Source organism: Acinonyx jubatus, chromosome E2 (assembly GCF_027475565.1).
Source record: "Acinonyx jubatus isolate Ajub_Pintada_27869175 chromosome E2, VMU_Ajub_asm_v1.0, whole genome shotgun sequence".
Classification (NCBI taxonomy): domain Eukaryota; kingdom Metazoa; phylum Chordata; class Mammalia; order Carnivora; family Felidae; genus Acinonyx; species Acinonyx jubatus.
Genome location: NC_069396.1, coordinates 19,604,068 through 19,620,643, shown reverse-complemented (window position 1 = coordinate 19,620,643; position 16,576 = coordinate 19,604,068). Strand labels below are relative to the sequence as shown.

Genomic DNA, 16,576 nt, shown 5'->3' with positions numbered 1-16,576 from the left:
ACATGCCAGTGGTCGTTGACCCATTCCGTCCCTCACTCATGCATTCTTTCATTCAATGAAATGGGCAGGAAAGCCTGGGCATGGGAGAGGGGTGGGCAGCGAGGACATGACCTCAGGAAACAGAGGCCATGGGTCAGAATTTCCATTCTACCACTGACAAGCTCTGATCGTGGAAAGCAGTTCATTCCCAGTCTCTGTTTCCCCCTCTGCATAATGGGGATGACGACAGTCCTGCCCCTCAGGGTTGCTCTGAGGACTGAAAGAGGAGTCTCTGGAAAGCGAGCTCAGGGCTCTGAGGACACGCATGCCGTGACTCCCAAACCTGAGCATCCAGAGAGCTACAAATGCATCGCAGGCCTCAGGGCTCCACTGCCAGCCATTCTGACTCCATCAGTCTGCATGTGAGGGCCAGGAATCTGCATTTTCAACAAGCGCCGCCCCCCCGCCCCCAAGTGGCTGGGAGGCAGCTGGCCTGAGGACCACACTGTAAGAAATTTTACCTGCTTGGTAAAATGCTTGTCCCTGCAGTCATTTATTTATGCTGTCTTATTTGATCCTCTGGACGGCCCTGCCAAGTGTGGACTGCAACCCATTTCACAGGTAAAGAAACAGGCTCAGAGCAGCATGTCAACCACCCTGGGTCACACAGCCAGTGAGAGGCCAGGGTAGGATCTGCACCAGGTCGGCCGACACCCAAGTCTGAACCTCTCCAAGCAGGACACCACAGGGCCGAGTCTCCAGTCAGCTTTCGTCCTGGCAGAGGCTAGGTGGGTGTCCTCAGGCCTCACTGCCACACTCCCAGTCCACCCCACCATCCTGATTGTCGCTTCCTCCTCCACTGCTAATCAGGTCTCACAGACCATCCCGTTTCCTGCCAGCCCACCGGCTGCCTCCTTTGCTCCTGATGGCACTTCCCGGCCTTGTGCCTTCCCAGTGCCTCTTGTGCCTCCAGAGGGGTTGGAGCAGGGGCTGGGTGGTGGCAGAAATCGGACACGAGCTCCCCAGGAGCACCAAGGGCACTAGCCTTCCTCCCATGGCCTGGACTACCTCTTCGGGGTGACCACATCCCTGCCCCAGGGCACATGCCTGGATAGCCATCCCTTTGTTCACAGATGACAGGAACAGCAGGCTTCGGGGCAGAGTCAACTTTCCTGTGGACTGGGAGTACAAAGGGAATCAGCAGATGGTGCCAACACAGACCCTGTCCCCATCTGCCACCAGCGACAAGTCTGAGACCCCACAGGAAGTGAGGCCAGGCCCAGCCCGGTCCCACAGGCACGTACACCACAGAGCAGGCAGAGAGCCCGGGCTGGGGCGTGCAGAGCCAGGAGCATGGGGCTGAGGGACCAGCTGGCCTGGGGCCACATCCACCCTCTGGCTGGGGAAGACAGAGTTAAGCCTGTTGGGGAAGAAAATAAGAAAACGCTGCGCCTTTGTTTGTTCATTCCACCAAAAGTGATGGAATGTGCTGGATCCTGTGCAGAGGCCCGCCTCAGGACCGTCCTCCCTCCACAGGTCGCTCTTCTCCCTCCAGCATCATCTAGAAGTCCCCTCCACACAAACATAACTTTAAACACACACACACACACACACACACACACACACACACACACACACACACACAGAATCTCTCTCCCATTTCTTGCTCCTGTTCACTGTGAAGCTGTGATCACACTCATCTCCCCCTCTTCATCCCTGTTCACCAGCCCCTCTAATCTGCCTTGTCTACCCCATTCCACTTAACCTGCTCTGTCCACAGCTATCTGTGACTTCCAGCTTCCAAATCTGCCCTCCCCTTACCCAGCTGACACCCTGTCCTCGTCTTTGCCTGCTCTCCACAGCCCTGCCCTCTCCCGGCTTTCCCTTTTCCCCGCCAGGCTCTCCTAGAAGATATACAAATCTCAGATGCCAGGGGCCTCCCTCCCTCTAAGTTCATCCACTCCCACAGCCTCATGGAAATAAGCTATAAGATCAGGGCTTCTAAACCTCATCCCTAAGCCACCTGTATGCACCCGTCTCCAACTGCAAACCTGGCATCACCACCTGGGTGTCCAAAAGCCATCTCCAACTCAACATGCCCCAAAAAGACAGATCTTTATCTCACCTTCCCAAAAATCATTTTCCCACCCCGTTCCCCAGCTCCATACCCATGTCCTCAGACTTACTGAGTGCTTCTGGGCAAGACGTTCTCCCTCTCAGGTCTCTGTCTGCCCAGTCCCGTAAAGGAGCACATTTGGGACTTCCCAACCGCTCGCTCAGGAGAAAATAAGAGCAACCATTCAAAGGACACACTCCCACCACCCTGGGAGATTCCCAGTCAGTTGAGCTGATCAGGTCTGTTCAGTTTATAAAAGCTCCTCCTAGGACTCTCCAGGTTCACAGAATCTGTGCCCCTCCCGCCCCCAGCTGCTTGGTTCTGACGGACCGGATCCCGCCTTCAGTTTCATTTTGACTCTCGCTGATCCCAACACCCATGTGAGTTTGAGGTCTGATTATCCCCATTTACAGATGAGGAAACTGAGCATCGGGCCAGGGAGGGAGATGTGTCTGGCTCCAGGTCCCATCAGGAGCAGAGCTGAGGCCTGGGACTGGGATCTGACCTGAGCGTGCCAGGCCCGGTCCAGGCCCAGGCCTCTACGAGCACAGCCCGGCTGGGCCGAGGCAGCCGCCCACCACAGAGCCTGCCTATCTGCAGCCAGCCCGGCCCTCACAAAGGAACAATAACAGGAAACCATCCCAGGGGGAAGTGGGCCAGGGCCAGCTGGAAAACCTGAAGGGGCGGCAGCCAGGCCTCCCTCATTGACCGGGTGTGGCTCCCCTCGAGAGGCTATCGGCTGAGCTCCACGGAGCTCCACAGCAGCTCAGCCAAACGGACAGACGGAACCAAGACACCTCTCGGTCCGCGAGCTCGGTGAGTGAGGAATCCCCGCCCCTACTCCACCCCAGACGCCTCGCCAAGCACCCGAGCTGAGAGGGCTCTTGGCTGCCCCATCTGTAGAGCGGTCGTTGTTGGGGTCCCGGGGAAGAGCCATTGCTTGGGGGCGGACCGAGTCTCCTCCTGGCTCAGAGCGGTGAGCTAGTGGTGGTGTCGTGGGCACAAGCGGGCATTCTCAGGACTTGGTGGGGGAAGTTCTTCCACGTGTAGACCCTCCAACTCCATGAGCCTTGAAGGCCCACTGGCTTCCATCCACGCCATGTTTCAGAGAGCACAGGGGTCTGAGTTGCCAGCACTCAGAGGCAGAAGAGTGGCACCCGGGCCTAGTCTCCTCTTGGGTGGCCCTCCCCCACGGGAGAGGATTTACCAAAGCCTCACATCATCCCTCCTACCAATGTTCTGTTATGGCATTGGGAGAGGAGCCCTGGAAGGGGAGCTCTGAGCCGCGGCCCCTCTCTGTCAGCCAGCACCACCATTTTTAGAAAAGGCAAGCTGAGGCTTGGCTCTGGGCACCTGAGGCCCTGCCTATGGATCCCTCCCCTCCCTGCCCCGGACACTTCAGGGACCAGGTACAAGCCACGGGAGCTGTGGTCGGCAAAGCGGCCCACCCTTTCTCCCCAGACGCCCCAAGTTTGGGACCCCACAGCCCTCATGTTTTGCGGAAGTTCCCCCAAAACGAATCGAAGGCAGGCAGTTTAGGGTGGGATGCCCAGCTCTATCACTCCTTCCCATGTTACTCCGGGAAAATTACTCAGCACCTCCAAACCTCCATGTTCTCCAAACCTCTGTGTGTTTGTCTGAACAAGAGACAGTGACTCTACAAGCCGTTGTGGGAACTGCAGGTGATACAGACAAAAGGTTCTCTTTTTTTATGTTTATCTTTATTTTGAGAGAGAGAGAGAGAGAGAGAGAGAGTGAGTGGGGGAGGGACAGGAAGAGAGGGAGAGGGAGAATCCCAAGCAGGCTCCGCGCTGACACAGGGCTCAATCTCACAAACCATGAGATCGTGTCCTGAGCTGAGATCAAAAGTCAGATGCTCAAGCAAATGAGCCACCCACATGCCCCAGGATAAAAGGTTCTAACTGACGGAGCTCTCGATTCTACTACTGCGAGAGTTAGATGAGTCCTTTCTCCATTCCGCAGGGGGTACGACTGAGATGGGTGAGACTGGGCAAAGTAAGAGCAGGAGTGGGGATGAGAAGCAGGATCTGCACCCCAAAGCCCAGACTCTTTCCAGCACCATGCCTCAGCTTTCTCATCTGTACAATGGAGGAAGCAGTCTTCTGGTGAGCCTAGTGAAGAAGGCAATGTACACACCCAGCACTGGCTCCAGGAACGGCTCAGGGGAGGGGTGCCTTCAAGAAATCACAGCTGAATTTACCCACCACACCAGAGCTGTGAATGTCCTCAAGGTTTTGACCCCCCCAAGGTCAGCCATTCCATGGCAGGTGGTTGTGAAGAGGGCGTAGGTGAGAGGATGTTGACTCAGCAATTCCTCTGGCAAGCACTCTGGGCCCCGGGCTTACTCCCCACCCCAAGGACGGTGCTGCTGTGTGAAGGGGGCAGACAGGATCCCCCAAGATGTGAAGGGTCTGCTGGGGGAGGCAGGAAGCCTAGGCAGCTTGGAGGATTTGGGGAGGCTGGCTGGCCACAGGGTTTTTTAGAGCAGGCAGCGCCAGAAAGGCTAGTGACACTGGAGGCCATGAATGCCAGGACCAGGAGCTCTGGCTGCTAGGTGGTAGGGAGCAGCAGAGTCCGGCCACCTTGGGAGCCCAGCCCAGAGGGCAGCAGGTGGCCTCCAAGGGGCCCAGGAGCTGCTGAGCCCCCAGGCAGCCCTACCAATTCCCACTGACTGTTGCAAGGCAGTAGGGAAGGCGTGCACTGGCCTCGCAGGGGTTAAGCTGCCCACCCTGCAGTCTCAACCTGACCAATTGTGCTGCTAAACAAGGGCCGGACATGAGGGCAGGAAACCAGAGGGGCCACACTTATTTTCTTCCAAAGTTGGCTGACTCACAGTTCTGCTGCTGCCTCGGGGACAAGAGGTGAACACAGTGGCCACTCGCTCTGGAAAAATCTTGGGCCCCTCCCCTACGGGGATCCATCCCTGCTACTTCTGGCCATCTCTGCACCCCCTCGGCATCCTTGAAGCTACTAAAAGAAATCCCATTTGACAGAGGAGACCATAGATGCTGAGAGAGACCAAGCAGCCAGTCCCAGGCTACACAGCAAGCATGAGATGGAAGCAAAAATATGAGTGAGGCCAGCCCCTTCTGACCCCACAGCCCCACCACACTCCACCGTGAAGCTTAGAGAGGAGAAAAGTCAGAGAGGATTGAACCTGACAGTTCAAGCCACAGAAGCAGGCACGAGGACAAGCTAGGAACCCAATGATCCTGGGAGGAATGTTGTAGGAGACAGGTCCTACCCTGAGGAGCTTGGTTTCTGGCTAGAAATACTAAAAAGCCCATCCTGACACAAGCCCAAGCAGATAATGGGTGGAAAAATCCCAGCAGGCTTCCTGGAGGAAGAGCAGGAGCCCAGAGGATATTGAGAGGTATTTCTGGGCTTCAGTCTTCTAATCTCTCTGGGCAGGGGATGGATCAAATGGTCCCTAAACTCATTCAGAGACCTCCAGATTATCTGTCTTGGGACACAGTAACAGTCAGATCCTGGCAGGAAGGAAAAAAAGGGACCCCAGGGACAGGTAGGCAAAGAAAAAGATTTCCTTCTGGAGAACAGAGGGGTGTAGGAGGTGGGCCCAGGGCACAAAGAGGAAATGCAGTCAGGTATGAGTTGGCCAGTCAAGCCCACAGTCACCAGGCTGGAGTGGGTGGGCACATAAAGGTCAAGACACCTGCATACTTACTGAGCACCTACTGTATACCAATTTCTCACCCATGACCTCATTTAATCCTCCCCAATAGGCAGCTATTGTTGCCTCCATTATAGCTGAGTGAGCTGAGGCTCAGAGGGCAAGGAATGGGCCTGAGGCCACGCAACTTTTGAGAAGCTGGGCCATTACAAATAGGCAGGTGTGTGGGCCTCATTCTGTTGCTCCCATTGACAGCCTCAGAGCCCCAGTCAAAGTCACAAAGCCCACAGAAGGCTGGAAAAGTCTCCCTGGTGTGGGTAAGGGGTGTTCTATACTTGAAGCTTGAAGCTGCCCCATTAGAAGACAGGGGTATAGACTGGATGGCCCTAGAACTCAGAAACCCAGCAGGAAATTGTTTCAGTTTCAACATTTGGTGAATCGCTAGTATCTACTTGAAAGATTGTATTGAGAATTCAGGGGCTGAGTTCAAATTCAGTGGGGATGAATACTGTAATACTGTGATCAGTGATGTCTCACAGGTATGGAAAGGGGTGAGTGGCAACTGATGAGTTTGTCTTGCCAGCCATATGTAAGAGGTCCTCTGCTCAGGGATACGTGTGTGTTCATGTGTCCCCATGCAGGGGAACAGCCTGTGCAAAAAGCCTGCTGGAGAGAGGAAGAGCAATGTGCCTTCCAGAAATGTCTACTCTCCTCATGGTTGGAAGGAGCAGGGAGATGAGGGAGAGAAAAGCCAGAGAGGTGGGCAGGGGACATGCTATGCTGGGCCTTGAACACAGGCTCAGGAGCTAGGCTTCATCCTGCAAGGATGGGGAGCCAGGGAGGAGAGGTCAGCAGGGGAGCAGCATGGTCACCTCGAAGGGAAGTAGAGACAGGGAAGCTACTGGCAGGACCCCAGGGAAGGGGCTCAGGTCTGGGACCCACAGGATCAGGTCCCTAGGCCGAACTGGGCTGCAAACCAGGAGAAAGCCCCAAGAGGCCAGCTCATAGCTGCCTAATTGCCCCAATACACCCCATGCCCAAGGCTCACAGGGCCTCACCCTTCATCCTCCCAGTGCCCGTGGCTGCGATGACCCAGCTGTAAATGCTGAGGATCAGGCAGACAATGAGGGCGTCCCTGAAGGAGTCTGTTCTAGACTGAGGCTCAAGGTGGTGGCGTAGGAAGGCAATGAGGAGAGCCATCCACGGCCACACAGGGAGCGCGGGGGGGGGGGGGGGGGGGAGGTCCAGCACTTGCCCCTCCCACAGGCACAGCCCCCACGTGTTCTGGGCCTTCCTCCCAAAGTCCAGCCCCTGACCCCTGACCCCGGGCCTCTGGGCTAGAGTCCAGAGCCTGTGGGAGGTTGGGCTGGAACTGATCGTCCTGTCCACCCTGAGGCTTTGCCTGGGGCTGGGTTCAGCTGCCAGATCTTGTCCCAGCTGATGGGGGTATACTGCACGGGTACAGAGGGGCCGCTCTGCATAGCAGAGACTCTTCAGGAGCCGGCGTGGGCAGATGAGTGGACACAGGGTGTGTACTTATGTGGACGTAGGTCAGGGTGTTGTGTGTCCATGCAGCGTGAAGATGTCATGTGTGTATCCCTGACCTGCAAGCTTCCTCTACCCCACTCCAAAGGGCCCTCCAGCTTGCCTGATTACACCCTCAAGCCCAGACTCAGCCCCTGAGCCTCAAGCTTGAGCAGAGCTCTGGTCAGGTCAAGAAGCAGGGGTCTGCCACTGGTTGGGGGCAAGACGAGCCCAGGGACACCTGCCAGGCTGGCTCACTGAGGGGCTACCAGCTAGATCCAGGCTTCCTAAGATCTATTTCGCTTAAAAAGGACCAGCCCCAGCCCCTCCCCTCCCTTTGTCTCCCTCTGTGTCCCCCTAGCCCTTTTCCAAATCACAGAGCTGAGCGGACTTCACAGCCCCTTCAAGACCAAATCCCAGCGACAGATGGGCCCACAAACAGAAAGGGACCAAAGGGATGTTTGCCTAATGTCTCACAGCAGCTCAGAGAGAGGTAGGACTCACTCTTGGACTGAGACACTCAGCCCAGTCTGGACCCTGCTGGCCCCCACCTCCAGCTTCCTACTCTTCTCCATCAGCACACCTCACAATTTTAAACTGTATGTTTTTTATCAAGCGGTTAGTATACTCCCCCATGGGAGTACAACCTGTGTTTGCTCCCCGCATGTAGTTCAGTGCCTGGCACACAGTAGGTGTTCAATAAATGTTTGTTGTGTGGCTATGTATGCCCAGGGCTCCAGAGAAAGCTTCAGAGAGGCGGTGACATGTAACTAAATCCAGGCAGAGGAGACAGAATGTCAAGTGCAGAGGCCGGAAGGGTGTGACCAAGCCCAGTGGGTGTTTGTTATTTTAAACGTTTATTTATTTTTGAGAGAGAGAAAGAGAGGGGGTGGGGAGATGGACAGAGGATCTGAAGCAGGCTCTGAGCTGACAGCAGTGAGCCTGATGCAGGGCTCAAACTTGCAAACCACGTGATCGTGACCTGGCCAAAGTTGGACATCCAACCGACTGACCCACCCAGGTGCCCCAAACCTGGTGGGTGTTAATGTCCTACAGGCTGGGGCTGCTCCTAGAAGCTCACCAAGTACCCTCAAGACCCAGACAGGTAACTGAAGAGGAGCAGACAGAGGCACAGGCACCCGCACTTGGCGCAACCTTCAGAGCCACCCCTCAGTCCTCAGACTCAGTCCAGGCATCAAGGTTCTGACATCAGCAGTCCCACCCACTGTGGACAAAAAGCGGGATCTGAGAGCTCTCTGAGGCCCCAACCTCCCATCCGGGCATAGGTGAGCCGGCTGTCCCCCCAGATTCTCCGAGGCTCCTCTGCCCCTTCTCCTGGGTTCCATGACTGTTCAACCACACACTCTGTCCTCTCATTTTGGGTCTCTAAGACCTTCCCAGACCAAGTGAGAGTCCAGTGGGCCCACTCATACCCAGGAGTGCATTTGGAGCTGCCCCCAAAAGCCTCTAGAAAAGCTCCAGGGATGGGGCATGGTCACAAATCTTGGATGACAGGGACATGGGCAGGCACCTGGCCTCCGTGTGCCCACCACACACATCTGAGCTGCCAAGTAGATCCCCTTTCCCCTCAAGGCTGTCGTCAGGCAAGTTCCTGGGGCTGCTCAGCTGGGAATTTCTGAGCACAGAAATCACCTCCAAAATCCTCAGACCCTCTGCTCATCTGTCATACCCAAATCCACCTGGCAGCATTATGACCACTCCAAAAACTTAGTGAAAGTAAAGGGCTTGTGGGGAGGTAAAGAGCTAAAATAAACCTGCCCCCAGTTGTGGCTCTGACCACACCTCCAGAGGTGCGGCCAAGGGAAATTCTGTTTCCAGCTGTGGGCATGAAAAATCCTGCCAACTGACTTCCTCTCCATGAGCAGCGGGAAGAGAAGCAATTGTCTGGTAAAACCCTCCTTCTCAGCCCCCATTTTGGAGGCCAAATTCCTAACACAAAATGCAAAAGACATAAATAAATGTGGCTTTTCAGTTGGAAAAGTCCCTCAGGTCCCTCTGAGTTTGGGTGTAGAAGGAGCCCAGGATTCAGAGAAAGAGCTGGGTGAGGGTTCTAGATCCATCAATTGTTTGGGTCTGTGCCTCAGTTTCTCCCTCTGTGAAATGGGGGCGATAATTCCTATAGCCTGGGGTAACATGAAAGCCAAGCGTGGAGAACAGTATTTTATTATCATGCATGTGAATGTCCCCACAGAGACACAGAGGGGAGGCATGGTAGGGAAAAGCAGTATTTGGGGTGAAAGGCAGACTAAGTTCAAATGCTGGCTCCGTCTCTTGCCGCTATATGACCTGGGATGACTCACTCCACCTCTCTGAGTCTCACCTGTAGAGTGGGGTTACTGCCAACTACCTTGCAGTTTGCAAGGTTTAAATGAGATAACATAAGCCACTGAGGAGGTGCTCAGGGATGTCAGCCCCCCTCCACCACCCCAGGCAAGAAGGAACGTCTTGAGAGGGCACTCCAGGGTCACGCATGGAGACATCCTATCTGCTAAAAGTCCTTTTGCCATAAAGAGTAAAACGTTCGCACATTCCAGGGATTCAGACATGGACATCTTTGGCAGGGGGCGGGCATCACTCAGCCTACCACACTGACCTGGTCACCTCTTCCTGTCCCCCGCCACCTAATGCTCATTTCTACCTGACCCGGGGGCACACCAACCATTTTTCCACCCCAGGGCCTTTGCACATGCTGGTCCTTCTGCCTGGAATGCCCTTCTTTCCCCTGGCATTCCTACGACTAACATTCAGATGCTGGTTGAAATGTCCTCTATCTGAAAGGCCTCCCTGATCTCACAGTCTCAGTCAGCAACACCCTCCCTCTGTCGCACCCAATGTATCACTAACTGGTACTTTCCCAATTCACTTATTTTCATGGTGTTCCCACCACAGTGTGCACTCCCTGAGGACAGGCCCCATGTGCCTGTTAGCTCAGTGCATGGGCTCTCACTCCATCCTGCCAAAAAGCCTGAGAACTCTCTCTCTCTCCCTATTTCTTGGTTTCACTTCTGTTTGTATTACTTTTTCATTTTTGAGTCACTTCTCACTTGGGAGGAAGAAAGAACCAGGATTCGCAGTTCCTTTGTAGGCAAAGAAGGAAATGACCCACCAGGCCTGGGCCCTGCAAGGCTAGAGCAGGGGCATGCCGGCCACCTCCCCTGAGTCAGGAGCAGCTTCCCGGCCAGGATGCCCAACCTCCCCAAAGCCTTTGTTCACTGCCTTCCTTCCCTCCTGCAGTGGCCACCCTCTCCACATCCTACCTCAAAGGACACCAAGCCTCCTCCAGTTCCACCACCTCACAACTGAGGAAACTGAGACCCAGAGCCTCTCTCCAGACACATGGCACGTGCATTGTGGGGACTTCCTCGGAGCCCTGTCCCACCCAACCCTGGGAGCCCACTTCCTCCCACACCAGCAGCAGGGCCCACAGGGTGGGGATCTCAAACGCTAAGATCAGCAGACCCAGAGGCCAGGCTAGCCCAGCGCAGACACCCTGGGCCCTCACTGAGGACTGCCTGGCGCCAACGTCTCAGAGGAAATGTTACTAGAGTTTAGAGACCTCCTGTAATGTGCAGAATCCAGGCTCTCCCATGGGCCAAGGTGGGGGATGACCAGGTGGTGGCCTCCCATCCAGCATCTCGTGGTCCTTGTCTCTCTCTAGGCAGGCGCCCGGGTTCCCATTCCCATCCACCTGCCCTTTGCCCCTGAACCATCCCAGGAGCCACAGATCAGTGACACAGGGACCCAGCATGAGTAGACTGATGGGGTCAGGGTTGAGAGGGCACAGGCCAGCAAAGTCACAGCCTGCACCCACCATGGGGCAGTGGGGAAAATCCCTCTTCCTGGAATTCAGGAGGAAGCCAGGCCCTCATTTCTGGGTGACCCAAGATCCTGGTTCAGGCTGATCCCTGTCCTAAGAGCTCCCTTCCAGAGCGAGCAAGCACACTGGGCCTGGCGCATGATGCCTGCTTTCATGGTCTTCTGTCTCCACCTTGATTGACATTCTTTTTTTTTTTTTAAGTTTTTTAACGTTTATTTATTTTTGAGAGAGAGGGAGACAGAGTGTGGGCAGGGGAGAGGCAGAGAGAGAGGGAGACACTGAATCCCAAGCAGGCTCCAAGCTCTGAGCTGTCAGCGCAGAACCCGATGCAGGGCTCAAACTCACAAACCACAAGATCATGACCTGAGCTGAAGTCGGACGCTTAACCAATTGAGCCACCCGGGCGCCCCCATCTTGAAATTCTTAATACTCTTTGAACAGAGGGCCCCACATTTCCATTTTGCACTGGGCCCCTTCAATTATGAAGCCAGTCCCGTGAGACCAGCCTTTCAATCCTCCACCCTCCCCCACCCCTGCTCTTGTGATAGTTCCTCAGCTGATCACCAACTGTGAGCTCTGGGCCTAGTGAGGGCCTGACCCTCTGGGTTAAGACATTTGGGTTTCCCAAGCACTTTCTGAAGACAGCATCAAAGCATCTTGCCACAGGGGCTCTCGTGCTGGCCAGGGGGCATGTTTGTTCAGAGGCGTCTTGAAGTCCCACCCCACAGCAGCTGCGAGGACAAGAGAGGCCAGTGGGAAAAAGCTTGAACTTTGGGGCCAGGCAGACTGGGTTCAAGTCTGGCTCTGCCGCTCCCTGCCTAGGTGATCTCAGGAATGTGAACTGAACTCTTCTGTTCCTCGGCTTCTTGGCAAAAGAAGCATTATAATTATATCCACCTGAAGGGTTACTAGGAAAATTAAATGAGATAACACATGTGAAGTGCTTGGAATGGTGTCATGCTTGTCATAAGTACTTGATAAGTGATAGCTGTTGAGGTCAGACACCAAGGCTCCATTCCCAGCCCCACCACTCGCTCCAACGTGAACTTAACCTCATGTGTAACATGGGGATAACTGGGGTCCCCACTGCACAGGACTTCGGGAGCCACCATCAGCATCAGCCTCACCCTCTCCTCTAGAAAACCTTCCCCGTCGGGAGCCCTCCTTGGGGCTTCCACGCCAGCACATACGACACTTTGGGAGGAGTTTCTGCATCTGCCTTCCTCTTCCAGACCGAAGCAATCTGGGGGCAGGAAGAGTATCTGGTTCTGCTGGTATCAGCAGAGAGGGAAGGATGACAGGAGGAAGTTCAGTTGTCCCTGGGAGCTGCTCAGACCCCAGGGTGGTGACTACCATGCCCTCATGGTGTCCCCTCTCTTTACCCAGATTGGTGCCTCTCGGGAAGATGCAGGTGCTGACGGTGCTGCTCGCCTCGGCAGGCATGTGCCTGGGCCTACTGGTGGCACCCGAGGAAGGCACTGACCTTGCCCAACCGGCCGCCCCCCGGCGCCAGAAGAGGGACTGGATTTGGAACCAGATGCACATCGATGAAGAGAAAAACACCTCGCTGCCCCATTATGTGGGCAAGGTAAGGCTCAGGCCCCCGAGCAGGAGTGGCATCAGCGGTGACAGTGGTGGTAAAGACGGTGGCAGATATTGTGGTGGGTGCAGGGGTGGGGACGACGGCTGTGAGGGGGAATGGTGGCAGAGCTGGGAGAGGCAGGAGAGGCGGTGGCAGTGGTCACGGTCACAACGATGAAGGGAGAGGCGGTGGGAAAGTAAAGGGAAAGGTGAGGGGGCCGTGGTGGTGATGGCAGTAGAGGTCATGACGATTAGGGCAATCATGATGGTGAAGGGGAAGGGGAAGGTGCTGGCGGTGGTGAATGCTCTGGTTCATTTTCTCCCGGGCCTTGGTCTGTGGACTAAAAATCACCAGGGGAAGGGCCCACCTGCACACAGGGGGCCCACCTGGCCTGGGGGTTCAGGGCCTAGGGCAGAAGCAGCCAAGACTGCCATTAAATTCTCCCATCGGAAAGTCCGGAAGCCCTGAGAAGCCTTCTACAAAAATGTGCTGGTGACAGAATTCATCATCCAGGCCGCAGGTTGCCAGCCTGGTCTAGCTCTTTAAACCCGAAAAACCCCCTTCTCTCCGACTATCCCTCCCTGGCTCCCTGTCACTCTACACAAGTCCTCAGATTCTAGGACACCCATAACATGGTGCCTGACCCAAGCCTGCCCTCCAAGGCAGCACCTAAGGCTCTAACCCACACTTCCTCCCCCTTCAAAACCTGTTCATCTCCAGCCAATGTTCTAGGGCTTGGAGCTAATGTGAGTGGCCACTGAACGGTCTTACTGGGTCAAAGTACTACTGATGTCAAATCCATCCATTCTGATTCAAACCAGTGGCTCTGCTGGAGGAGTTCCACACACAGTGGCAGACAGCTGGCCCAGGTATTTTGAGAGTTTTTGACAGGGAGAAAAACTCCTTACAGGTGTATAAATTCTCACCGTGTCAGTTTCTTGGAATCTGAACGTGATCCACTAAAGAAAAAAATACATCAATGTGCCAGTAAGAGGAAGCATGGTGTCAAGCATGGGAAAGACAGCAGTGGGCAAAGACAGACAGGGTCCCTACCTTTGTGGAGCTCATGGTCTAAAAGCAAAACTGGCAGAACCAGTTCACTGCCTGGTTTTGTAAAGTTTCACTGGAACCAGAGGCAAGGCCATGTACAACAAATCGCCAAAGCTGCTCTGATGGCAGAGTTGAACAGCTGCGACAAACACCACATGACCCACAAAGCTGGAAGTGTTTACTTCCTGGCCCTAATCTATAGGGGCAGCATACGTCAGACAAAGAACCCCACAAAAAGTAGGGTTGGGGGATCCCTCTGGTCACAGAGAAACAGGCTGGAAATACCCTTTGATGGGGGAGGGTGCAGCCTGGCCTTGGCACCAGAAAAGCCACAGCAGCTGGGGGCAGGGCCAGCTGGGGAATCTCCACTCACAGACTGCCCACAACCGACTGTGCCCACAGGCTCCTCTGGCTCCCTAGAATGGCTGGGAACTTTAAATGCCTCACTATGGCTGCTCAGAGAGAAAGATGTTTGACCAGGGTCACACAGGGAGACCAGGACAGAGCCCGAGGAGAACCTAGTCCTAGGAAGGCATAGGGTTCCTGACTCCCAACACAAATGTGAACTGTGTCAGAGAGGAAAATGTCGTCAATCCACCTACATCTTTCCCAATGGGATAACTGTGCCATGAATCAGCCACTGATGAGAAGGGCCGGCCCCGAGAAAAATCTGCAGGGTGAGTCAGGAAGAGTCAGCAGAAAGCAGAGGCCACCTGCATCGTGCGCAGCCCCGACACGGAAACCTTTAGAGGGCTCTCCCAAGGGTCTTCGAGCAGCAGGAAGAGCGTCAGGCCTGCCATCATCTGCCAACAGCATTTACTTTGCAACTGGCATGGGGCCAGGGGACAGAGGAGCTACACGCAGTCCCCACCCCGAGAAGGAACAGAGTGCTGGGGAGAGCCAAGGACAGGGCTCCAAGGATTACCTCCTCACTCCCAAAGACGTAATCTGAGGGAAGGAAATCCCTGTTTATCAAGGCCACAGTCCGGAGCCTTTGTTTACAGACTGGTTGGACAATGGGAGGGAGCCCTTGTAGCCTTTTGAATCCACAAATATGGGTCACTATGGTTTGCGGCATTAAGACGTTATGCCCAAATATAGTGATAATTTAAAAAAACACTGCTCCCCAAAACCTATAATCTCAGTCTGATCAGACAAATTTCAGTAGAGAAGCATCCTACAAAATACCTGACCAGTACTTGTCAAAATGGCCAAGGTCATCAAGTCTGAGAAACATTGAAAGTCTGAGAAACTGTGACAGCCAAGAGGAGCCAAAGAAACGTGGTGACTAGATGTAATATGGTGTCCTGGCCAGGCTCCAAGAGCAGAAGAAGGAAATGAAGCAAACACTGAGGACATCGGTATGAACTATGGCCCCCAGTGACTACTAATTGGTCCACTAATTGTAATAAAGGCACCATACTAACATAACATTAACATAAGATGGTGATAACAGTGGAAACTGGGACAAGATATATGAGAACTCTCGGTACTATCTTCTCAATTTGTCTATAAATCTAAAACTATTCTAAAAAATGTAAGTTGGAGGGAAGGAGCTTATACTCAAATGGAATCGTATACAGAATTCCAATACAATAGATCAAAGCTCCATTGGTCCCCATCACTACCCTTGCCCATGTGGGTCCTAACACACCCACCCAGAACCAAGTTTGGAACTACCATCTAACCCTGAGCGACTCACACAGAGTCCCAGACTGTCCCTTCTCCTTAAACCCCCACTGTCCCCCCACACCGCAGGCTGCAGAGCTCGGGCATTTGCTTCTCACCTCCTGACCCACTATTCGTCATACATCCTGGCCCATGGGTCCTGGGAACTCCTTATGAAACCACCTGGCCCCTGCACACCACACCTCTGCTCCACCCAAGGCAGAGGGTCCTCACTCCTTGTCTCTACTTCCTCACCTTGTGGCCTGTTCTCCAAGCTCTGTCATCTGGCTTCTCACCCTACTCCCCACCCCGGCCCGGATGCTGCTCCCACCAAGGGCTCCAATGTCTACACTACTGCTAAACCCTAGGGATGTTTTCCAGACTCATGGGATTTTTTTTAATGTTTATTTATTTATTTTTGAGAGAGAGAGAGATAGACAGCAAGCAGGGGAGGGGCAGAGAGAGAGGGAGACAGAGAATCCCAAGCAGGCTCCTCGCTGTCAGCACAGAGCCCAACGCAGGGCTCAAACCCATGAACCATGAGATCATGAGTTGAAATCAAGAGTCAGATACTGAACTGACTGAGCCACCCAGGCACCCCCAGACTCACGGGATTTGACCACACCCTTCTTGCTGCTCCCTCTCCTGTCTTGAGACCCGCTCTCTCTTGATTCTCCTCATCGGATACCTTCACTCAAGGCTCTTATCCCTGAACCCATAAATACTGCCCATCCTAAGAGTCTCAGCTTCTGGGGCTTGGGCCCAAGCCCTGAGAGCAAGAATGGGGTCTGGGTTACCTCTGTGCTTCCAGGGTGCTGCTTGGCACCTTATAGGTGTCCAATTTATATATTTTTAATTGAATTGAACTACATTTTTTGAACATTCTAACCATCTGTGAGAGTACCACTGCATGAAATATGATTCTCTGAAGTTCCTAAGAGTCTCTGCTTCTAAGATTCTATAAATGAAATGTTCAGCACTTTTAACCTAATATCTTTTAACATGGATCTATCATAATAGCCTGTGCAAGCTGCTTTATGTATATTAGTTTCCAAATCTTTTTCTAAATCTTGTTCCTTAGGGCACTAATAGTATGTGTTACAAAGAAAATGGGGTCAGTGGTCTAAAAAGCATGGGAAATCCTGAGTTAAAGCTCATTAGAGTTTT

The 16,576-nt window shown here is 54.0% G+C and overlaps 1 protein-coding gene and 1 long non-coding RNA gene across 4 annotated transcripts in view; one reads left to right on the top strand and one right to left on the bottom strand.

Annotated features, from left to right (window-relative positions):
• LOC113604322 (uncharacterized) overlaps positions 1-16,576 on the bottom strand; it is a 732,424-nt gene that overhangs the window by 695,644 nt on the left and 20,204 nt on the right. The window lies entirely within an intron of this gene.
• The window catches only part of CDH5 (cadherin 5), a 33,897-nt gene continuing 20,068 nt past the window's right edge, over positions 2,748-16,576 (top strand). Inside the window, exons 1-2 of one of the 2 annotated variants that reach the window (XM_027075903.2) lie at positions 2,748-2,911; positions 12,496-12,697. In XM_027075903.2, coding sequence (XP_026931704.1) covers positions 12,515-12,697 — 183 coding nt within the window. In that variant the 5' untranslated portion in view covers positions 2,748-2,911; positions 12,496-12,514. Of the gene's footprint in view, positions 2,912-12,072; positions 12,698-16,576 lie in introns of those variants that run through there. The other variant, XM_053210833.1, reaches the window with a different exon arrangement.